This window comes from Entelurus aequoreus, linkage group LG11 (assembly GCF_033978785.1).
Source record: "Entelurus aequoreus isolate RoL-2023_Sb linkage group LG11, RoL_Eaeq_v1.1, whole genome shotgun sequence".
In the NCBI taxonomy this organism is placed as follows: domain Eukaryota; kingdom Metazoa; phylum Chordata; class Actinopteri; order Syngnathiformes; family Syngnathidae; genus Entelurus; species Entelurus aequoreus.
Window position 1 is genome coordinate 42934503 of NC_084741.1, and position 25772 is coordinate 42960274.

A 25772-nucleotide genomic window follows, 5' to 3' on the forward strand; every position below is an offset into this window, starting at 1 on the left:
CTTGCTTGCATAATTTTAAATAAAATAAAAAAAGACCCCAATATTTGGACAAATATTTAATTTTATTGTCAAAATGTCAGCCAAGAACATTTTGTAAATGTTTTACTTGAATGCATGTTATTTATTTGATTAAAACCAAAGGCTGTTGTCCCACCTTGACTTTACCTCGAAAATCCTCAAAAAGAAATTGTTGCACAGCAGCTAAATGAACCCTTTCAGTCAGATTCAGGGAAAATCACTCTACGGAGACAGCCCTCGCAAAAATGACTAATGATCTGTTGCTAACTATGGATGCTGATGAGTCATCCATAATGCTGCTACTTGAAATTAAACGATGGATGTCCACTAAATTTTTGCAACTTAACGCTAAGAAAATGGAAATGCTGATTATCGGTCCTGCAAGACACGGGGCACCTATTTGATAATACCACCGTAACGTTTGACAACCAAACAATTACACAAAGCGACTCTGTAAAGAATCTGGGTATTATCTTTGACCGAACTGTCTCATTTGAGTCACACATTAAGAGTGTTACTAAAACAGCCTTTTTTCATCTCCATAATATTGCTAAAATGTGTTCTATTTTATCCACCAGCGACGCTGAGATCATTATTCATGCATTTGTTACGTCTCGTTTTGATTACTGTAACGTAATATTTTCGAGTCTCCCAATGTCTAGCATTAAAAGATTACAGTTGCTACAAAATGCGGCTGCTAGACTTTTGACAAGAACAAGAAAGTTTGATCATATTACGCCTATACTGGCTCACCTGCACTGGCTTCATGTGCACTTTTTAAGGTTTTACTACTTACGTATAAAATACTAAACGGTCCAGCTCCATTCTATCTTGCTGATTGTATTGTACAATACGTCCCGGACAGAAATCTGTGTTCTAAGAACTCCGACTTATTAGTGATTACCAGAGCCCAAAAAATATTTCTATAATATTTCTCTTTTCTGTTCTGCCACCCTCTCCTGCGTGGAGAGGTTATCAGGGGACCACGGATGACCCAGGATGGACCACTCCTCTGTGCATCATTTGGGGACGTCTCTGCACTGCTGACTTGTCTCCATTCAAAATGATCCCCTGATGGTCTCCCAATGGACTGGACTTGCACATGAATTCGGGCCCTGGGGAGGCCACTCCTTATGCATCAGTCGGTAACGTCTCCGGGCCGCGACGTGTCTACATGCAAGAAGTTCCCCTGCTGGCCCCACTATGGACTGGACTCTCACATTATTAACCATATCCACTCGGCAGCCATTGCACCGGTCGCCCAGGTGGGGTCCCCAGATCTGCGGTTCCCTCCAAGGTTTCTCATTACGCCCAATGGGTTGAGTTTTTTCTTGCCCAAATGTGGGTTCTTAGCCAAGGATGTTGTTGTGGCTTGTGCAGCCCTTTGAGACACTTAAGATTAAGCGCTATATAAATAAACTTTGATTGATTGAACTTAACTTTTTTTCTAAAGTCCAGTCAGGGTGTATTTTGAAGTGAAATTTGCCACTGACATATGCATTGATCCCAAGTGGAGGAGTTCAAGTACTTCGGAGTCTTGTTCACGAGTGACGGAAGAGTGGATAGTGAAATCGACAGGCCGATCGGTGCGGCGTCTTCAGTAATGCGGACGCTGTATCGATCCGTTGTGGTGAAGAAGGAGCTGAGCCGGGAGGCAACACTCTCAAATTACCGGTTGATCTACGTTCCCATCCTCACCTACGGTCATGAGCTTTGGGTTATGACCGAAAGGACAAGATCATGGGTACAAGCGGCCGAAATAAGTTTCCTCCGCCGGGTGGCGGGGCTCTCTCTTAGAGATAGGGTGAGAAGCTCTGCCATCCGGGGGGAGCTCAAAGTAAAGCCGCTGCTCCTCCACATCGAGAGGAGCCAGATGAGGTGGTTCGGGCATCTGATCAAGATGCCACCTGAACGCCTCCCTCGGGAGGTGTTTAGGGCACGTCCGACCGGTAGGAGGCCACGGGGAAGACCCAGGACACTTTGGGCAGACTATGTCTCCCGGCTGGCCTGGGAACGCCTCGGGATCCCCCGGGAAGAGCTGGACGAAGTGGCTGGGGAGAGGAAAGTCTGGGCTTCCCTGCTTAGGCTGCTGCCCCCGCGACCCGACCCCGGATAAGCGGAAGAAGATGAATGGATGGATGGACGTATGCATTGACCTGATCCGAGAACTGTATAAAAACCCGTGCCGTGCAACTTTTCAGGTAATCATTTGCCTTAAGGTAAAGGAGCATCCATCTATTTCCTACTGCTTGTCCCTCTCGGGGTTGCGGGGGTGCTGGAGCCTATCCCAGCTGCATTCTGGACAAGTGGTAAAGGAGCATGAATAGTCAAAATAAATTATGTGATTAATCTGTGTTTACACATGATAAATGCAATATTTTTTGTGATTTATCTTGTGTTAACTCGTCATTTTTGACAGCCTTAAAACACCACACATATCACAGCACCAACACACACCACAGCTCTCATGTGCGCTCTATTGCAGTGGCCATATGGAAACTATAGGCTTGTTTACACTGCACAGTGCAGGTCAATTACGATTTGTTTGCCCATATTTGCTCCTTATCAGATTTTTTCATATCAATCTGAACAGTACAATTCCACATTTTTCAAATCTGACGCAGGCCTCTCTCGTATGTGGACATGAGTCTGAACGATTGGGTCGGGTTCACCTGACCAATACATCATCAAAATGCGATAAACGTCATAATTCTCCGAAGGTTGCAAAATTAATAGTTGACAAATGAGCAGAAGACAGGCAAAAAAAAATGTTTTAGGAACTCACGTCAATGTTCCACAACTCCTGTCTCCGAAAGCTTGCCAACACGCTCTTCCGAGCAGACAATAAGGCTAATGTCCTACAAACTGCAAGAGACAAAATGCTTTCCTCTTCCTTTTTAATCTTCGATGTGCAATATTTTGGTACAGAAAACATTGACCTTGATTGCACACAATTCTTGAAATTGCCACAAATGCACCAGAACTGAGACCTACTACAATTGGAGCTATATTTACTGTGTAAACACTGCAGCATGTGTGACGTAATGACGTCATGTTTGCATGCGGGTCAGTTTTCGTTCACATTAGACATCAAATTTTTTCACGACTGCATAAAAAAGGTTGGATTTGACAAAAAAAAAAGTGTTTTTTTAATTGGACATTCTGCATTGCAGTGTGAACGTAGACTATGTTCACCTATTTAAAGTTCTGGGCACTCCACGCAGTCCGGACTTCAAGTTATACTTTACTTTCATTAAGCAACAGAATATACAATTAAGCTTTTTTTCTTCTTCGAATTAATCAATAAATCGTTGTAGCTCTAAACTGGAAAAATTGTGTCTTAACATTGGAAGGATAAGCATGCCATTAAAACGATAGTGAAAGTGATTCCTGATGATTCACACAGTAACAATAAAAGATGACATGTCCAGGAATACCTATAGAAGTGAGTCAGGAAGGCCAACAATACCCTTATTTAAAGATGAACATGAGGGCAATGAATGAGTGTTGATTGCATTGCCAATAATAACAGGGATGCAGTTAGTGGCTGATGAGGTGTGCACATGACAAATGACATCATATATCATGTACATTTAACTCATCAACTGGTGATTTGTGGCACTCTAACAAAATTATTAGCATTAAAGCAGTCAGTAGAGTGCAGTGTTTTGATTCAATATGGTTAACTGAGACATATTATCTGAAAAAAACCATGCATCCTTGCGTCTAGAAACAAACCACATGCTTCATTATTATTTTCGTGAATGACATAGTGAAGACCTTTGCACCCAAGTCACCAGAGGGGTGGTTTCGACCACTGCACCACTCAATGTCTGCTAGGAATACAAATTACTGATATTAAAATTGACCACATTACTCGGCGAGCTGCAATCGTACAAATATCGCCATGTGAGCAAAAAGACAACCCTCATACAGCATCCACGTAAAGCCCATTGTCTGTCTGTTAGCCCTTTAATGCTAAGCTATCACGGCTAACGGTGGGCTATACCCACCCAATCCGCCCCCAAGTCGGATCAATACACACCCGCTTAAGGCTCCCCAGCCAGGCCGCACCTACTTCCAGTCACCGGGCACCTTTTTCCAGCCAGTCCGCCTGGATTTGCCACATTACTCCCAGTGATATCACAGAAATCCGACTTGGAGGTTGTGTGTACTGTCTACCCGCCGCGGGTCCCTCTCTGCCTGCTCTGAGACGGAACAGCGCCGTGCCCGGCTGCCAGAGTCACTGACGCTAGCAGTCTGTTAGCAAGGCTGCTGCCGCCGCTATGCTGCATCTGGAGCCCCGGAGCCAGGGCGAGGCGATACGGTAGGTTGTGGTATCGACTCGATAGCAAGTAAACAGAGGCACCTTTATTGATACCGATACGTTTGACTTTACATTTTTTGCCATTTGCTTACACACAATTTTACTAGCTGTGTGTCTTTTTTCAAAAGGATTCACACGCTTTTCCAAACACCACATTCAATTTTCTTAATTCCAAGATTATTTGCAAAATGACACACTACGGTCAAAACATATGCCCATTCATCAAAATAAAGCAAGCATTTGTAAAAATACAGTTTTATTGTCATCTCACTCACACAGACTTCAAATGATAAGATACTATTGGAGTGAGTTAACCAGAACAGTGATATATACAAAACACATTTGTAAAAAACCCTATTTTATTATAAGAAATCATGTTTGGGGCATTTTGCCTGACCCTTTTAGTATATCAATCCAATCCACTTTATTTATATAGCACATTTAAACAACAAAATGTTTCCAAAGTGCTGCACAACAAAAATAAATACATATAAAGCCAATATAAAAACAATATAAAATAAATATGATTAAAAACTATTTTAAAGGGTAAAACCAATTAAAACAGTAAATTGAAATCAAAATTGTAAAAACACAGATGACAACAGAGGACCACACAACTCACATAGTGTTAAAAGCTAGAGAATAAAAGTGGGTCTTAAGACGAGACTTAAAACATTCCACTGTGGGAGCAGTTCGAACATGGAGGGGCAGAGTGTTCCAGAGCTTAGGGCCGACCACAGAGAAGGCCCTGTCTCCCCTGGTTTTAAGTCTGGTCTTGGGCACTACGAGCTGGAGCTGGCTCTCGGACCTCAGAGCGCGCGCAGGATTGTAAATTTGGATGAAGTCCGAGATATACTAAGGTGCCAGTCCATGTAAAGCTTTAAAAACAAACAGCAAGGTTTTAAAATCAATTCTAAGATGAACAGGGAGCCAGTGCAAACTATATGGGATGAATGATTACTGTAACTTGACAAAATATATTGGAAAATATACAGCAATCGTCATTGTTTACTTTGAAGTGGGCCTATACATAAGGACCTAAAGAGAAACTAAAAATATCCTGTAATCTTTTCAAGAACTGCTCAACAATGATGCTGCAAACTGAAAATATTTATTTTTTACCACAGTCAGGTAAAGTAACATATCACAATGACATGCAGTACAAATTAAAATCTGAGACAAATAAAAAGGTTTGAAAAAAAATCTGGAGATAAATAAGAAGTACAGCATATAGTATAGGCTTCATGTGCAGATTTAGGTAGCAGCAAGGTTTGAAAATAAATCTGGAGATAAAGATGTGTGTATCACAATCCTAGTGTGTGTGTAAAGTGTGACAATGTGTGTATCACAATCCTTATATGTGTGCAAGATGGGAAGGTGTGTGTAAAGCATTGTGTGTAATATTTCGCAAAAACTGTGAAGAAGAGTCTATGCCTAATATTAGGCAAATCTGCACAGTGGTTTTGTTTATTGTGTGTAGACTTTGTTAACTGTGTGAAAATTTAAAATTTAGTGTGTAAGCAATTGATAAAAACTGTAAATGTGCCAAGATACTTGACTGATTGATCGATTTTTGCCTTTAATTACCTGTTTTTTTAACATTATCATCAGTATTTTACAAAGATGACGAAAATCAGGGAACACTTAACATCCAAGCGCTCCAAACTAAAATGGAGACAAAACAAAAATGAATCACACCCAAATGTATTACAAACATTCTGTAAAAAATAACAGGGTTTGATAGCATCAAACAGTATTAATTTTCACAGTAAAATACTGTAATCAAAATGTACTGTAACATTACAACACATTACTGTGAAAATTACACTTCCCCTAAAGTGCATCCGGAAAGTATTCACAATGCTTAACTTTTTCCACATTTTGTTATGTTGCAGCCTTATTCCAAAATTTAATATATCCATTTTTGTCCTTACAATTCTCACACAATACCCATAAAGCAGTGTTTTTTAACCACTGTGCCACGTAGTGTGCCGTGAGATAGTCTGGTGTGCCGTGGGAGAATATGTAATTTCACCAATTTGGGTTAAAAATATTTTTTGCAAACCCGTATTAATAATCTGCAAATGTCGGGAACATGGTTTGTCGTGATCACAATATGCAGACGACAGCATGCAAGTAAAAATGTATCTAATGCTTAAAACAAAAGATAAACAAAAGGCCGCTAAGAAAAGCCATTGAAGCTTAGGGAAGGCTATGCAAAACGAAACTAAAACTGAACTGGTTGCAAAGTAAACAAAAACAGAACGCTGGACGACAGCAAAGACTTACAGCGTGTGGAGCAGACAGCGTCCACAAAGTACATCCGAACATGACATGACAATCAACAATGTCCTTGCAAAGAAGGATAGCGACCACTTAAATAGCCTTGATTGCTAAAACAAAGCAGGTGCGGGGAATAGCACTCAAGGAAGACATGAAACTGCCACAGGAAAATAACCAACAAAACAGGAAAAGCCAAAATAGGAGCGCAAGACAAAAACTAAAACACTACACACAGGAAGACAAAAAACTTCAAATAAGTCAGGGCGTGATGTGACAGGTCATGACAGTACTTTGAGACAAGAGCTATAGTGATGCATAGTTGGTTATGGTTTGAATTCATATACAACACTTGCAAGGACAACTTTTTATTGGCTACTGAGTTTCATTTTTTAATGTGTTCTGCTGGTGGTGTGCCTTCGTATTTTTTCAATGAAAAAAATGTGCCATGGCTCAAAAAAGGTTGAAAATCACTGGCATAAAGAAATTTGATATATATATTTTTTAATCTGCAAATTTATTTGAAAAAATGAATAAATAAAAATCAAATGCAAATAACTATTCACTGCATTTACTCAATACTTTGTATTGAGTAAATTTCTGCACTTTTGGCAGAAATTACAGCCTCAAGTATTTTTGAGTATGATGCCACAAGCTTGGCAGACCTATATTTGGGCAGTTTTGCAGTTTCCTCTTGTAGCACCACTCATGCTCCATCAGGTTGGGTGGGAAGCGTTGGCTTTCATCCAGGATGTCTCTGTACATTGCTGCATTCATCTTAGTCTCGTCAGGGAGCTGACCAAGAACCCGATGGTCACTCCGTCAAAGCGACAGCACTCCTCTGTGGGGAGAAGAGAACCTACCAGAAGGACAACCATCTCTGCAGCAATCCACCAATTGGCCTGTATGGTATGGTGGTCAGACGTAAGCTATTTCTTAGTAAAACTTTTGTCAACATGCACCTGAGAGAATCTCAGACCATGAGAAACAAAATAATCTAGTCTGAGAAGACAAAGATTAAACTTTTTGACGTGAATGCCAGGCATCATGTTTGGAGGAAACCAGGCACCGCTCATCACCAGGCTAATACTATCCCTGTAGTGAAGCATGGTGGTGGCATCAGCATGCTGTGGGGATGTTTTTTCAGCGGCAGGAACTGAGAGGCTTGTTAGGATAGAGGGAAAGATGAATGCAGTAATTTACAGAAACATCTTGAATAAAAAACAATACTTCCCACCCAAACTGATGGAGCTTGAGAGGTGCTGCAAAGAGGAATGGGCGAAAACTGCCCAGAGATAAGTGTACCAAGCTTGTGGCATCATATTCAAAAAGACTCGAGGCTGTAATTTATTTCATGTAATAATAATATACTGTACAATGTGTTCATTTTACTCTTTAAGTTTGATGATCACTACTGCCAGTGCGTACATAACAAAACATGTGTTCATCATCATTAGTGTAGTGAGAAGTTCAGTTTTCTGTCATTTTGGAACTATCCAGGACTTTGCACAATGGCACTGAAGATCCCCGTCCAATTACTTATGTAAGACTGTTTATTCGGCACAGACCATTATTAAAAAAAAACTACTTGGCAAAATGGACAGTATAAAAACACACTGCGCCTGTCACTCACACATTTTTGTCTTTCAACTAAACGCTAGGTCAGTCATATTGTACTTAGGGCTGTGACGGTACAGCGGGAGAAGGAGACGGCAGTGCGACAGTGACGTCATTAGCTGTCAGCGTATTTATGAACAGCTTGAAATGTAAGTGAGGTGTGTGCGTAATCCAAGTAGATGAAGTGTGACTATGTGTGGTAATTATATGCGAGTGGTTACCAGCGGGTGTTGAAGGTACGTGTTGAAATCGAGGCGGAAATCCAAAGAGAGCAAGGCAGGCTCGGAAGTCCAAAGACAGGCGGAAGGTCAAGGGCTGGAGCGAGGCGCCGTGGTCAGTGGGCAGGCATGAGGTCAAAGTCCAGAGAGGCAAGAGGAAGGCCAGAGGAGATCCAGGAAGACGAGACACACAGCTCGACAACGAGGAAGGGCGACGGGAAGCTGGAGAACGAAATATCATATCTTTGTCCATGTGATGTCAGATGAAACAAAAATTGAGCTGTTTGGCCACAATACCCAGCACATTACAAGTGTATGTAAACTTTTGACCACGACTGTAGATGACTTCAATGCGGTACAGTACAGAAAGACAAGTACATGTAAAATTATGAAGAAAAATAGTACAAACATAAGACAAAAGGCCTTCAAGTTATACATGGGATTTAAATGTGATGTCATAATGTGCATACTATAAAAATGGGACCCATAACCTCCCTGCTTGGCACTCAGCAACAAAGGGTTGGAGTTGGGGGTTAAATCACCAAAATGATTCCCGGGCGCGGCGCCGCTGCTGCCCACTGCTCCCCAAGGGGATGGGTCAAATGCAGAGGACAAATTTCACCACATCTAGTGTGTGTGTGACAATCATTGGTACTTTAATCTTTAATCTTTAATACCACATGTAACATGAAAACGGGGATATTACATTTTAATTCTACAAAACACACAAAGCCTTTTATGCTACTGGTTAAGTGACACATGCACTGAATATTTAAAAAGTGTGGCCGTGCACGTATTTCTCAATACTGCAAGTCTGTGTGCACATTACATGTTGGACCTTAGGTAGTATTTTGAAAAAAATATTGGCCTAAAACTTTTGCTCTTTATTGGACATACTGGAATTAAAGCAATCTAATTTATTGAAACCTATAGAATGCAGCCTTTTACACCCAAGCACACAACAAAACATATTGTATGTCAGGGCCCTTTAGCAGGCTCATCTCATGTTTAAATACATTCTTAAGAGATTCCTCTCATATATTATTCATCACAGCGTCATAATCCAAACGAGAAGCTTTGCGATCGAGATGCAAACACCCTCAAACATCCTATACAATTCTAAATAAATGTGATTATAAATGCCGTCACAGCTTTATATCAACAACGCACAGACCCACACACTCTGCATTCACACGGCATTACTTTTTTTCTGCACATTCAGTAGAATCTGTACACACATAGTGACTTTGTGTCATGAACTGTGCAGGGATGATGACAAACAGTATTTTTTCAAAATTATTTTATTTAATGCAGCCCATCTGGGTAAAGAGAAAAGCTTAAGATAAAACCATAAGTCATATTAAAAATATCTACAAAGCTGTGCCAGATGGATTGCCTTAATGTTGCTGCTTTCCATGAACTGGGGCTCAAACACAAATGTGCACACTACCATCTAGTGGTACAAATGAGTAACTACACAACGGAGTTTGTTGCTGCCTGTTGGAATGTAGCATTTTTTTTTATGCTGCATGAACAATAAGTTTTACATTTCTGTGAATAATTTCCTGATAAACGTACAAGGAACAAACGAAAAATATGTATTTACATCTTTGTGTTACTCATATAAATAAATATGTATATATATATATATATATATATATATATATATATATATATATATATATATATATATATATATATATATATATATATATATATATATATATATATATATATATATATATATATATATATATATCCAAAGACATGCACCTGGGGATAGGTTGATTGGCAACACCAAATTGCCCCTAGTGTGTGAATGTGTTGTCTGTCTATCTGTGTTGGCCCTGCGATGAGGTGGCGACTTGTCCAGGGTGTACCCCGCCTTCTGCCCAAATGCAGCTGAGATAGCCTTCAGCACCTCCGCGACCCCGAACGGGACAAGCGGTAGAAAATGGATGGATGGATGTACATATATATACATATATATATTTGCAAAACTCATTATTACATAACTAAGAATTATAACTAAGAATTATGTCTTTAAAAAAGCCTATTTTAGCTACGGCTGTGACATTTGAGTGCAGATAAAGGTGGCGTAGCATGCAAGAAGAGGGTGGAGCTCGGTGAAAACAGTTATCATTTAACCAAAATGTATGAGATAAGTGCAGTGTGAACTCTAGCATGCCACCTCAGTGGACTTTGAAATCAATCGGTCCATGTTGCTGTTGGAGAGGCTCTCTATGGAGGCATCAGTGTGGGAGCGTACACGCTTCTCCTCAGCACCGTGTGAGTGAGTGCGACCGCGTTGCAGTTCATTGGTGTGCGCGCGGCTCCGAGAAACTTCCATGGAGGAGACGCTGGAGCCAGAGGCCGTACGTGACCGCAGTCTGGTCATACTGGCACTGGACACTATATGGATAGAAAATACTTGCATTAGTGTAGTAAGTAAGTAAGTAAGTAAGTAAGTAAGTAAGTAAGTAAGTGCATTTTATTTATAAAGCGCTTTTCATAGATAAAATCACAAAGCGCTATACAAAACATAGGTGAAGTAAAACAACAATTCAATTAAAACAACAGGGGCAACATCATAAAAAGGATACAAAGTGGATTCAAAATGATAGTTAAAAGGTGCATTAACTAAAAGCTTTACTAAAAAGAAGTTTTCAAATTTTTCTTAAAAGTGTCAACACAGTCAAGATCACAAAGGGACTGGTGCAAATTGTTCCAGGGTCTGGGGTCTGTAGCCAGGTCTCCACTGGTTTTGAAACAAGTTTTCGGGATCTTTAGAAGACCCTGGCCTGAAGACTGGAGGCTGCGCCCTGAAGAGTAGGGGCATAGCAAGTCACTGATGTACTGAAGGGCCCTACCATGCAACGCACGGAATGTCAGGACTAAAATTTTAAACTCATTGCGGAATTTAACGGGAAGCCAATGAAGACTGGATAAAACAGGGGTGATATGGGCTGTTCTGGGGGCACCGGCCAAAAGTCTGGCAGCCGCATTTTGTACAGTCTGTAGTGTCTTTAGCGTGGACTTGTTGAAAAGGGTGATAAGAGAATTGCAATAGTCAATGCGAGACGAAATGAACGCGTGAATGATAATTTCGAGATCCAATTTTGACAACAAATTTCTCACTTTAGAAATATTTCTGAGATGATGAAAACAGTGAGCCTCCAAAGACATTGGCTGATCAAACACAACCCCAAGGTTTCTGAGGCTGCTTTTAACAGATGCACCCAGTGCACCAAGGGAGTTCTTAATCAGGGGGATCATTTTATCAGGGGCAATTATCAGAGTTTCCGTATTATTTGAATTTATCTGGAGGAAATTTGAGGACAACCAGTTTTTAATACAGGATACGCACTCCAAGAATTCAGATAAAAAGTGAAACTCTGAATCATTGAAGGAGCATAACAGTTGAATATCATCTGCATAGAAATGATAAGAAACATTTTTCAAATGAGCGGCATCAGATACAACAAAAATAAAACAGGCCCCAGAATGTGGGATCTGAGCCGAGGATGTCATTGTGGCTTGTGCAGCCCTTTGAGACACTCGTGATTTAGGGCTATATAAGTAAACTTTGATTGATTGATTGAGAACAGAACCCTGGGCCACACCACATGACAGGTTGGACACATTGGACAATTACATAATTAAAAGCAACATTAAAAGTTCTCCCATGTATATAAGAAGTAAACCACTGGAGAACTGCACCAGAAAACCCCATCTCAGATATTTCAAAGGTGTAGGAATTCAAGGACAAAAATGTGCAGTCAAACACACTTTTTAGCACTGTCTTATGATGAGCAATGTTACACATCTGTGACTTACGGTATCCCAGGCCCTGGATGAAATATTTGAAGGCTTCAACCACTTTGGCTGGCTGTTAGAAGACAAAATAAATGTATATTTTCAACATGAGTTTGCAGCGGCAAGTTACCACAGTGATTAGTAATTAATATACTCGCATACCTGAGCCACTTGAGGAAGTCCTCCACAGTCAGCCATCTAGTGGGTCAAAACGTAAGAGTTGCATTACGAGACGATATTTAACAACATTCAGTGTCTGTCATGAACCCCAGGAGCTCAGAAATTTCCGTCACCCCCCAATTGAATTACTGTTGAGAACTTGATGATATTCATTAGAGTTACATTATATATGCCGCTGACGACAACACTTTTTTTCTTTTCATTCCTGTCACACACTTCCTCCGTTACCTCTGTACATGTGTTCCTGTGTACTTACTACTTTTACTAGGTAGAACAGGGATTAGATTGAGCACTGTTGCCACCTATCTGCAGGCCTGTGTATCGTTCTAACATGAATACTAGAGCGTAGACACAACCAGTGGGTCTTCACCCACTATTTTGAGAAACCCCGCAATACTTTAAGGCTTACGCTTACCTTAAGCAGCGTGGTCTTTGTTGGGTTGAGCTTGGAGTTGCAGTCCACCACGACTTCCACAGCAGGAGAACTGTCTCCAACGACCAGCAAAGTAGAGCATCTGGGACACATCACAAAGGAAGACTTTGATATCTGGGTGGTTCTTTCCTGCAATAATGTGTTCTCCTGTGTTAAAGTTTGGCTCTTAACAAATACAGTAGTAAACAATGGGACATGCCTCCTAGGGGATGAGCTACTTTTCTTACCCATTCTCAACTTTAATGAATCCGCAAAAAATAAGCTTTCAACAAATTATTTTCTGGCATGACCGCATAAAGCAAGGTGTCTAAATGTATGAGAAGATGAGTATAAATTTAAAACATTGGTGTTCTTGACTTTTTTTGTATTTTCTAGAATATATACCCGTTTGCTCTACAATTACTTAAATTAATTAGACAAATTCCTCAGACAAAAGAAACTCAGTTTTGGTTGCCCCCAGAAGGCTGTTTATAACAGTGAATAAATATGAATATAAATGTATAAGGATTCGCCCAATGACATAATTACACAACTTCCGATGCATTTGATAATTATATATTTTGTTGTGTACAGTGTAAAAAAAGATTCTGTGGATTTTCCAGTAAAATAAACTGGCAGCCCAGTTGACAGAATTCTACTGTAAAATGTATTGGACAAGTGGTAGAAAATTGGATGGATGGAACTTGCTTTGAAATCATGAGTCAAGCAGATATTTAAGTATTTATCTTGATTTGAACAAAATGTATAATAATATGACATTCGTTGCATTATTAGCCAATATTAAAGTTTAAAATATATGCAATTGCATGCAATACATGTATTTTATTCTGTGAAAATGGAACTGACGAATACATTTAGTAAGAATAATTAGGTATTTTATTGATGTATGTTATTTTCAGGTTTTTGCGGACCACATAAATGATGTGGCGGGCTAGATCTGGCCCCCGGGTCTCTTTAATTTCTCACCTGGCATTATAGACTTAAAGTAGGAACACTCACATAGTGCAGCATATTGTTTTAATTTAAGAGAGGCCACTCTGCGTTTTAGGCCTGGGTACTATCATTCCCTTGTGACTTCAGGGATGCTTGCAGGCTGATCTTTTGATTTTGTTTATTCTTACATCAGGGTTTCAAACTCATTTTAGATCGGGGGCCACATGGAGAAAAATCTACTCCCAAGTGGGCCGGGAGTAATGGTAAAATTACGGCACGATAACTTAAAAATAAAGACAACTTCAGATTGTTTTCTATGTTTAAAAATAAAACAAGCACATTCTGAAAATTTACAAATCATAATGTTTTTTACACTTACATGTTGCGGTTAATAGTATTCTATCTTTATTTGTCATTATTTATATTTTCTGAATAAAGTATGTGATAATGTTCATCAGTCAACTCATTGGTGTTAATTTTCCATCTATCAAGATTTAAAAAATGTATATAAAAATCTAATCACAGTATGGTATTTATGTAGTTTGATCATTTTGCTCGACTGATGTACTAACATCAAGTGGTTTATTTTGTACATATGTAGCATCATTAAGATTAAAGATTAAAGATTAAAGTACCAATGATTGTCACACACACGCTAGATGTGGTGAAATTTGTCCTCTGCATTTGTCCCATCCCCTTGGGGAGCAGCAGCGGCGCCGCGCCCGGGAATCATTTTGGTGATTTAACCCCCAACTCCAACCCTTTGTTGCCTAGTGCCAAGCAGAGAGGTTATGGGTCCCATTTTTATAGTCTTTGGTATGACTCGGCTGGGATTTGAACTCCAACCTACCGATCTCAAGGCGGACACTCTAACCATCTACAAAGATACAAAGAATCGTTATTGCAACATCTAGTGGACACATTTAGAACAGCAGTTTCTTTCAATAAAAAATTTGGTTATACTTAGAAAACTCATTCCGCGGGCCGGATTAAACCTCTTCACGGGCCTGATCCGGCCCTCGGGCCGTATGTATGACACCCCTGTCTTACATTTTCATGTTGATGATTACTGCAATAACAAAGTTCACCTATAGATAGAGGAACAGAATACCGGACTTAAAGCGTCAAAGACAAAGGTTTTAGCTCCACATCCTCGTTTCCTCGTCACCAAGCCCATGTCTAAAAAAAAAAAGGATGAAGAATTCCCCATCTGAGCTCTTTCTTGCTCTTGATTGACCGGCAGGTGCATTTGTAAAAGCGAAACCAACACTGTAAAATACCTGTGACCAATAAATTTTGTTAGATCTTTCATCGACAGGATCCTTGACTGTTCAACACAAGTCAAGTTCAACAATTTCAACATCATCACACCTTGGCGGTGAACTAGAACAGCGATTGTAAGCCATTGTGACCTCTGACGTCACAATTAAGGCCGACCGTCGCATAAACGCTCAATCCAGTTGTCTAGGGCAGGGGTCTGCACACCGCGGCTCTGGAGCCGCATGCGGCTCTTTCATGCCTCCGCCGTGGCTCCCTTTGGCTTTGAAACCGAATGTCAACAAATAATGGTTACTTGATTTATTATATTTCATTTTTATTTAGTTAGTTTATTTTAATTCAACAGTTGTTATTTTGGAGAGTTCTGGGATCTTGTCATATGAAAATAAAACACATTTTAATATATTGTCAAAGGAAGTGTAGGTCACAGCCCTTATGCGACATCTCTTGCTGCCATGCAATTGTATTGTTTTTAGCGGTCAAACTCTAGCAATGGACGGATCAAAAAAGAGAAACATTGTATTTATTTACATTTTTATTAATTTGCTTTCATTCATGACGAGGTTGTTGTTTTCCATTTTTAGTCAAATGAATATGCTGTAGTTGTATGCCTTCAGAATACTGGAATGAGTTCTATCCTTCAATCCATTCTCTACCGCTTGTCCCTTTTGGGGTCTGATTTTAATTTTTTTATTCATTAATAAGGGAAGGAAAAATGTATTTTTTTTCTAATATTCAAAATAATTTGGTGATTTGCTTCGTTATGCCCAGAAATAAAATGCAAGTCGTTTTTGTCAAGTGTTTGATGTCATGAGTCCTAAAGCACAAGTGTAAGGAAACTATTAGTGGTGTTATCGTCATTTTAGGAATCTAACAGTTTGTGGCTCTAGGTGGGTTTTATTTGGGGGGAAATGGGCTCCAACGGCTCATTGTATGCTGAAGGTTGCCGACCCCTGGTATAGAGCCACAACCGATGGTGGGGGCCACACGATCATGGGCCCAGGCTTTTGTACAAATGTGAACTTTGTTCTTTCATTTAAATCTGTCAGTTATAAAAGATGACATCATAAAAGTTAAGGTCAAATCAATTTTGCTGTCAAAGTTCAATAATAAGGTTGTTTGAATCAAATCAGGCATGTGTGACACTATATCTACACCCCTTGCAAAAATGATAAATAATGTATTCCTCCTGTTAGCAGCAAACCAAACATCAAACTATTGATCAAATTACAGTATAATCAGGATGAGGTGATAGAAGAAAGGTGAAAATATAATAAATCTATTTGTACCAGAATTGGACAAAGTTATGGTAAAGTTTCATGTTTGCTTCTCATAGCACATAATGTGATGCGTTCAAGAAACCATGATCAAAGTTCAAAATGGAGGTGTCAATATTTGACAGGGGATGCTTAACCCCCCAGTAGACACACTAATTATGATAGTATTAATATGATTGTTATTATTCACTCATGATAATCCATGAATCAGCTAATCTTTCTACCTTACTTTATGAAATAAAGGGAATTGTAGCATATTTAGAATGACAGGTTGTTTGAATATCAAAACTCAGATTCTGGCTTCTTTACATTACATTTTGGTCAGTTAGCAAATCAAGTAAATAATGTGTTTTTAGACCATATAAAGATAATTAGTGTGTTAGTTACATTAGGTTTAGGTTAGGGTGGGGGCCCTTCATGAGTCTAATAATAATAATAATACATAAGTACAATTTAAGACCAAAATGGTACCACAAACTACATCTTGTTTAGGGCCACACAAAGGCTCCAAGTTAAACCCAACTTTTGTCCACTCGAAGTCCCTTATGGTGGTTCTTACTTGAGGGTCCTGACATTGATGTTTGCCCCTTCAACAGGCCTCTCCACTTCAAGAGCACTGCGGCTATTGTAGGTACGGAAGAACTGAGCCACGTTGTGCTGGTTCATGGATGCCGTGATGTGGTGGCGGTATGTGGCAATGAGATCATGGTTGGTCTGGATCTCCTCCTAAAAAGCCAGTTTCAAAATTAGCAAAAAGCAATATTTATTTTAGTTCGTTATTTTTTTTATATTAAATGTGAATTTTTTTTTTTATATATGTATTTTTTTACTATTTGATATATATTTTTAAATGTATTTATTGTAAATGTTTTTATTTTTATTTCAAATAAATAAATAAAAAAGCTGAATAGGTGGTTTGGGTGAGAAGCAGGAAACCTGTCTTGTTATTTAATTGTGTTAATAAAAAAAATAAAAATAAAAGCAGTATTTAATAAACAACTCGTCCTGACGACTTACTTTTCCAAACAAGTGAGTGATGATCGTGTCAGGGAGGGTGTGAGTCCATTCAGTAATCTGTAACCAACAAAGACAATTACTGTAGATATGCTTTATTCATCATAGCAGGAATCAGTCATGGCTGACACATGCAGTGCTGACCTTGTTTGCAACAGTGTCTATTAATCCCTCAGCATTGGGGTTGATGTTGATCAGAACCAATCCGTCCACCAGATCAGGGTGATTCAGCTAAAACACACACATACACACATTAAGTAACTTTTATAGCCAAATCTGATCTCGGCCGCACACAAATGATAAATACCACACACTTAAATGCACCATCAATATACCATGTACAGTTATAAGAGGACTTTTTTTTAACATCAATTTAATGACAATGTTCTAAAAAAAAACTTGTTGTATGCTGAATACAAGGAGTGAACAAAAATATGTATATTGCTCTGGTGATTGTTGTGATGTGTAACAAGCAGGGGCGTATCGTCAAATTCTGGGGCCCCATATGCAAGACTCCCAAAGGCCCTCCCATCCCAACCTAGACCCAACGTCGCCGCCGCCCCATTCACACACACTTGGTATGTTTACATGCACTACAAAACTAATTATTGCATGGAATTTTTTGAAATCAGTTTCTAAAACACATGTACAATACTTAATTAGACTTTTGACATTAAAAGATGGAATCAACATATCTAGAACATATCTAGATAATCCCCACCCCCAAATAATCTGGTTTTGGGGGGGGGGTTCACTAAAAGTGCCAACAAATTTATTATAAAGTTGCCAGAATATTAGTTCCTATCACATAAATATGATTTTGAATCTGTCAATGTTTTCTTTACTTAAGAGTGAAAGTAGAAATTAGCTGATTCATGTACAGTGTTGGGACTAGTTACAAAGTAACGCGTTACTGTAACGCCGTTACTGTAGTTACTGTAACGCCGTTAGTTTCGGTGGTAACTAGTAATCTAACGCGTTATTTTTTATATTCAGTAACTCAGTTACCGTTACTACATGATGCGTTACTGCGTTATTTTACGTTATTTTTTATGTAGTATCGGCTAGAAACAGAAGATCTGAGTGTGTTTTATTGCAGCGAAGTAGTGCCGTGCTTCTGATTCTTCCTCTGCGCTCTGTGTGTGTGTGTGTGTGTCTGGGTGTGGGAAGGGAAGGGAAGGGAGGGGAGGGGGGTGCGCAATACAACGTAAACCGTTGGCCAACCAAAAAGTAACCACAGAACACTATTGTTCTGTGGGTTATTTTTGGTTGGCCAAGCGGACGTGACGACAGGCTGTCCTCACTAAGGTCCGCACAGACCTGGAGGGGGCGTGCCTTAAGTCCGGCTGGAAATCGGGAGAAATTGGGGAGAATGGTTGTCCCGGGGAGAGGCACTGAAATTCGGGAGGGTTGGCAAGTATGAGATATTCTCACTTCTTTTCTTTTGTCGAGCACTTCAGTCATCAACAATCAGCATCAACAATTGCATCATCAGAGAAATGGACATTGAAACAGTGTAGGACAGACTTGGTAGGATATGTACAGCAAGTAGTGGACACAGAGAGAGATCAGAAAGTATGAGAGAAGGTGTTTACATTTGATTATTTACAATCCGAAGAGGTATTATGTGGAAGGGAGGGTGTTAGTTTAGGGTTGTAGTTGCCTGGAGGTATTCTTTTAGTGCGGTTTTGAAGGAGGATAGAGATGCCCTTTATTTTACACCTGTTGGGAGTGCATTCCATATTGATGTGGCATAGAAAGAGAATGAGTTAAGACCTTTGTTAGTTCGGAATCTGGGTTTAACGTGGTTAGTGTTAGTGTTATGCTGTTTGTTACTTATGTATGTTATGTTGCAGCTATTTAAAATAGTTTTGTCAATTTGTTCTGGCCTGAAATAAATTGGCCCTTTGAAACATATCTTTGTCTTTGTGTGTTGTATGTAGACCACATTGCTTAGCAGAGTTCAGTGATGCAAATGCATGTCAAGTTGATCAACACATTGTATTATTCTCCAGTGCAATAACAGTATTGAAATGAAGGCTAAAAGGGCATTAATGGGAGCTTTAAAAACAAAGTAGAAGAAGTAACTAAATAGTTACTTTTTACAGTAACGCATTACTTTTTGGTGTAAGTAACTGAGTTAGTAACTGAGTTACTTTTGAAATAAAGTAACTAGTAACTGTAACTAGTTACTGGTTTTCAGTAACTAACCCAACACTGTTCATGTATAAATATCATCAGTGGATAATATGAATCATAGTAATACATCATTATTATTATTATTGTGATTATAATATTTTACTGCATATCCAGAGGGTTAAGTCTCCCCCGTCTTTGAAACATTGTGACGCCTCTGTTTCTTACTTTAACCAAGGGTCTTTGAACGCACCACAGTTATGTGTAATGAGATGCAAAAGTGAAACTTTCTCCTATGCTGCCAAAAATAAATGTATGATATTTTTACCTTTCTTGTATCAAGTTATTCTTTCCTCCAAAATGTTGGTGCTGTGTGTAAATGCAAGTGACAATACTGTTGTTCAAAAATAAGGTTATATTTGTTTTATTTTAACATTTATGAGATAAGCTACAGCACCCCCCGCTACCCCGAAGGGAATAAGCGGTAGAATATGGATAGATGGATGGATGTTGTTTTTTTAAAATTTTCATATTTAAAGGACAGAAAAAAAACTTCAACCTTTACAAAAGCCCAGGAGAAGGGAGAAATGAGAAGGAAGAAGGGGTGGGATTTGATGAGCTCTACTTCTTCCTACTCCTTTTTGGACAAGTGTAGGTCTGCAACTGTTAAACTGAGTCTGTGCCCCAAAGTAACCTGACATGCATGTCCAGAATAAATTAAACTGAATTTAACATAATAGTTTGGGTTAGAAAAAGAAGAATTCCGAGACTCACAGCAAAGTTGGCCAACACGTAAGCACCTGCTCCAACTCCCAGTCCAATCACAGTGTGCAACCTGTTAAGCACGTTCAGAATTAGGACCTGATCTTAGGTATTAGTTTGAGATTATCATGAGGATTATCAGGTCTGTCTCACCTAAAGTGTTTGAGCACGGCAGGCAGCGCTTCGGACAGCTGGTCCATGGTCGGGTAGGAATACCTGAGAGGTCAAAAGTCAACATTTCAAATATGTACTATTACTATATACAATAGGTGTGATAATAATAATAATATTGAAGACTACTGACGATGTTGGGAGAGTTTTGGCCCCCTCGTGTTGTCCTGGCGCTTCAACGTGACAAACAGGAAAATGCGTGATAATTTCTTGCATGTCCTCATGTGTGAACAGAGTATCGAAACATGACTTGTCTATAGAGAGAGGGGGGGGGTGTATATTGGTATACTGTAAATCAATATCAGAGTAAAACAATGACAAAGCAGCAATCACATTCTTGAATATACACATTCTAAAGACACCGCAAACTTGTGTTCTTGGAGATCTGCATACATTAAGTAATGTGTCATCAAATAATAAACATGCATTTTTGTCAATATGCATAATAAAAAGAATAATACTAAAAAATGGATGGATATTGATAGTCCACCTCAAAAGGACCGGTGGATATGGAGACGAGATCGGTCGAAAATAACTGCATTTAGATTAGATAATGAGTCATATCGTAAAATATGGGATCCATTATATGTTTTAACTATTTAATGAATATAAAATGGGACTTTTTCTTCCTAAAAGTGTGGTTTTCAAGCTTATAAAATGTTACTGTTTTTCAATGGCTGTCATGGTGATGGAAATGATAAGTGACAATAATAATAATAAAGATACATCTTGTTTCTGTTATTGAAATTCATTTAGTTGTTTAATGTTTTTAATCACTATTATTTATGTTATTATCATTATTGTTGTTGCTGTTATTAATTCTGGTTCTTCCTTTTTTAGTATCGTATTTGTATGTCAATGACTGTGTACATTTCTATCCTAAGTTCCTAAGTATTGCAAAACTGGGTTCGGGTTGAGGTTGGAATTTGGTTGTTCCATTTTATTTTATTAAACTGATGAATATTGTGTGATTTGTTTTGTAAAAAAAAAAAAAAAAAAAAAAGATTAATAATAATAAAAAAAAAGAATAAAAACGCAATTTTGTAAGTCAATTTGTCAAGATCTATGACAATTCATAACCAACATTTTTATTTAAAAACAATGCCCAATATCATACAGTAGCTCTATGATGCTGCTATTGAGGACATAGGGAGTGAATACGTACGGTTTAGGCCCACATCATGATATGTTAGAATGACCGGGCGGTTTGCTTTGGGCGTCCCCATCATGATGCAGTGGACTTGCCCGTATTGAGTGTCCACATGTTCCTCCTCAAATACAGAAAGAATGGCGCACACTTGTTCTCCACATTCATAAAAAGTTAAAATGCGATGTATATATGCACTAGAATACTCACGGTGATGTGGGGCTCAAAGACAGAGTCACACTCATTATCTTCCAGAACCATGGCTGCTGGTGCACAGGAGATCCACGGGAGGCTTGCAAAAGATTTGTATAGCGCACAAATATGCAGGTAGCTGTTCAGGCTCTGTGACAGAGCGTCCGTTTGAGCTTCTTTATATACGTTCAGATCATGCCGCTAAGCTCCAAGTCCAACCTGTCTCACATGAGGCCAACTGGCCCCGGTTTTAATCTCACCTCAGCTAGGCTGCTTCACTTCCACGTATTAGAGTTGACAACACCATATCCTTACTGTTCAGTTTTTATGCTTTGTATAATACCTGTATACAAAGAGAGACACTTTCATACATTCATGCATGATTCCTTAATTTCTCAATTTCATTTTTATTTTCTTTTGAACATGAACAATAATTAACATAGAACAGTGTTTTTCAACCTTTTTTGAGCCAAGGCACAATTTTTTGATTAAAAAAGTCCGGAGGCCCACCACCAGCACAATACATTAACATTTTTTTAACTCAGCAGCCGATATTGGCAGTGAAAAGTCGTTCTCACAATTGTTGGATATGAATTCAAACCATAACCAACCATGCATCACTATAGCTCTTGTCTCAAAGTAGGTGTGCTGTCACGACCTATCACGACCATGCCCTGACTTATTTTGAGTTTTTTTGTGTTTTTCTGAGTGTAGTGTTTTAGTTCTTGTCTTGCGCTCCTATTTTGTTGACTTTTCCTGTTTTGTTGGTATTTTCCTGTAGCAGTTTCATGTCTTCCTCGAGTGCTATTCCCCGCAACCGCTTTGTTTTAGCAATCGAGACTATTCAAGTTGTGCGGATGCTATCCTTCTTTGTGGGGACATTGTTGATTGTTGTGTTTTTGATTGATTGATTGATTGATTGAGACTTTTATTAGTAGGTTGCACAGTGAAGTACATATTCCGTACAATTGACCACTAAATGGTAACACCCGAATAAGTTTTTCAACTTGTTTAAGTCGGGGTCCACTTAAATTGATTCATGATACAGATATATACTATCAGATATATACTATCATCATAATACAGACATCACACAAGATAATCACATTGAATTATTTACATTATTTACAATAAATGTCATGTGCGGATGTACTTTGTGGATGCCGTCTCTGCTCCACACGCTGTAAGTCTTTGCTGTCGTCCAGTGTTCTGTTTTTTGTTTACTTTGTAGACAGTTCAGTTTTAGTTTCGTTCTGCATAGCCTTCCCTAAGCTTCAATGCCTTTTCTTAGGGGCACTAACATTTTTTTAAATTTTGGTTTAAGCATTAGATACCTTTTTACCTGCACGCTGCCTCCTGCTGTCGGTTGCATATTGTGATCATGACAAACCATGTTCCCGACATCTACAAAGCAGTTAGCTACCTGCTGCCACCTATTGATATGGAAGAGTATAACATGGTTACTCTGGCGAGCGCTAGACAGCACTGACACTCAACAACGGCACATTATTTGCGGATTATAAATACTGGTTTGCAAAAAATATTTTTAACACAATTAGGTGAAATTACATAATCTCCCACGGCACACCAGACTGTATCTAACGGTACACTAGTGTGCCGCGGCACAGTGGTTGAAAAACACTGACATAGAAGACAATCAAAACGTAACAAAAGTAACTAACAACAATGAAATGTCCTCAAAAGCAGTCAAATGGTTTAGTAACTATTTGAGTGGTAGAACACAAAATGTTCAGGTTGATGATGTGTGTTCAAACATTGTCTATTCAAATTGGTGTCCCCCAGTGGTCCATATTGAGTCCCATTTTATTGACTGTCTATATCAATGTTTCGTGTCAACATGTAGCCGACGCCAAAAGTCATTTTTTATGCGGTTGACACTGTTTTTTATTGTCCTGCTTCATCATTAGCAAGTGCAATCTGCTTTTAATGTTATTCAAAAATACTTTATCAGTTAAGACTTGTACTCAAGTCTGGCAAAACTAAACTGATGTGCTTTTCAAAGTCAAGAAGGGATGTCAGTCAAATTGTTACACTAAATGGGAAAATTTTTGTGTCTGTTTACGAACATCTGGGATTTTACCTGGAGGAAAACTTCTCCCTAAATTACCATATCGAGTGTCTTGTGGCTTTCGTGTTTGCCGTTTGTATGTTTGAAAAAGGAGTGACACGAAGTGGAAATCTATCAAGTCACACCTCCACACTTAACAAAAAATAAATAAATAATTCAATAGTTTGCTTGCTTTCAAGTACTACTAATAACATTACTGATAATCGTAACAACAGTAATCACAACATAAATCAGATAAACCCACAACTAATGATCTAGTAAAACAGACCTAACAAAGAAAATTAACAAGAAAAACGAAGCCACTCTTTGGTGGTCTTTGTACTTTCTTATCCTCACATCTTTTAAGAATCATGTTTTTATACTTTTTCTAAAACTGCTCTATGTTCATACATTGTTTAACTTTATTACTCGGACCATTTCAGAGTTTTACACCATAAATCAATATGCAAAAGCTTTTTCCTTGTACTTCTCACTTTTACATTCTAAAAAAAAATATATAATATATTCCCTCTGTCTGACTAAACATGTCATGAATGTTTCCTGGTACTTAAGGATTATTTGTTTTGCTTTGAACATGATCTGTGCAGTGATGTTTTGTTTGGTCGGTGAACTTTAGCAATTTTGACTGCAGAAATAACAGCTTTTACTTCAATCATGACGATGACATCACTCCTTTTGTTAACCTGATTATTTCTACAAAGTCTAAACAAACAAAAGCCAAACGACGTTTCACTATGTGTCTCCTATTAAAATGACTGTAAGTACAGTAGGCAGCACAAGTAAACAAGTTACATGCGTCAGCCTCAACACGGTCAGCCAAGCCATGAGCGGGTCATTTCCCTAATCTCAGTGTGCCATCTGTTGCTCGCAGAAAACATTCTGCTTGCTGTCCATGACACTCTACTGCTAAATAGGGAGCCAAAAGCTCATGTGCAGTGCATCACTTTACATTCTTTACATGTCCTTGCACGCCACTGGATGGGCTAAAGCAATATTTCTGAAACAGTTATGCCGTAGGGCTACTGCAGGGGTGTCCAAAGTGCCGCGTGCGGGCCATTTATTTACTGTAAAAAAAGTATGTCGGTGCTGTCTTACTACATATTAGTACAGCTTTATATGTCATATATCATGATTTACTGTTGAGAAAGATCTCTGTATATGGTTTTAGGGATTGTGCTAGTAGTTGGATGCATTTAAAATAGTCCTATTCAGATTTTTTTTCTTCATTCAAAACACTTCCTTGTGGTCTACATCAGTGGTCCCCAACCTTTTTGTAGCTGCGGAACGGTCAACGCTTGAAAATTTGTCCCACGGACCGGTGGGGGGGGGGGGGAGATTTATTTTTTTGTCATAAAGAAAAATACAATCATGTGTGCTTACGGACTGTATCCCTGCAGACTGTATTGCTCTATATTGATATATAATGTATATATTGTTTTTTTTTATGTTGATTTAATAAAATAAAAAAATAAAAAAATTAAAAATGTTTTATTTTTTATTTTTTATTTGTTGTGCGGCCCGGTACCAATCGGTCCACGGACCGGTACCGGGGACCACTGGTCTACATCAGTGTTTTTCTACCTTTTCTGAGGCAAGGCACATTTATTTAATTGAAAAAATCTCGAGGCACACCACCAGCAGAAAACATAAAAAAATTAAACTCAGCAACCGATATTGACAATAAAAAGTCGTTCTCACAATTGTTGGATATGAATTCAAACCATAACCAACCATGTATATGGTTGGTTATGGCTATAGCTCTTGTTTCAAAATAGGTGTACTGTCACGACCTGGCACATCACACTGTGACTTATTTTGAGTTTTTTGGTGTTTTCCTGTGTGTGGTGTTTTAGTTCTTGTCTTGCGCTCCTATTTTGGTGTTGA

At 38.8% G+C, this 25772-nt stretch overlaps 2 protein-coding genes across 17 annotated transcripts in view; both read right to left on the minus strand.

Annotated features, from left to right (window-relative positions):
- LOC133660156 (focal adhesion kinase 1-like) overlaps positions 1-4302 on the minus strand; it is a 104261-nt gene extending 99959 nt beyond the window's left edge. For 8 of the 16 annotated variants that reach the window (XM_062063362.1, XM_062063357.1, XM_062063365.1 and 5 more), the window contains exon 1: positions 4064-4302. The gene's annotated coding sequence lies outside the window, so the exon portion shown is untranslated. The remainder of the gene's footprint in view (positions 1-4063) is intronic. The other 8 variants (XM_062063363.1, XM_062063352.1, XM_062063353.1 and 5 more) reach the window with 3 other exon arrangements.
- A 5847-nt stretch (positions 4303-10149) lies between these two features.
- LOC133660158 (protein NDRG1-like) lies at positions 10150-21975 on the minus strand. The gene is made up of 12 exons (XM_062063367.1): positions 21818-21975; positions 21626-21731; positions 20594-20714; positions 20443-20505; positions 20302-20362; positions 17536-17622; positions 17395-17451; positions 16937-17103; positions 12872-12971; positions 12439-12474; positions 12298-12349; positions 10150-10872 (listed from the first exon to the last, which is right to left on the minus strand). Exons 1-12 carry the CDS (start codon positions 21866-21868, stop codon positions 10640-10642), a joined length of 1134 nt encoding a protein of 377 aa, XP_061919351.1. The 5' UTR covers positions 21869-21975; the 3' UTR covers positions 10150-10639.
- Between the last annotated feature and the right edge of the window lie 3797 nt (positions 21976-25772).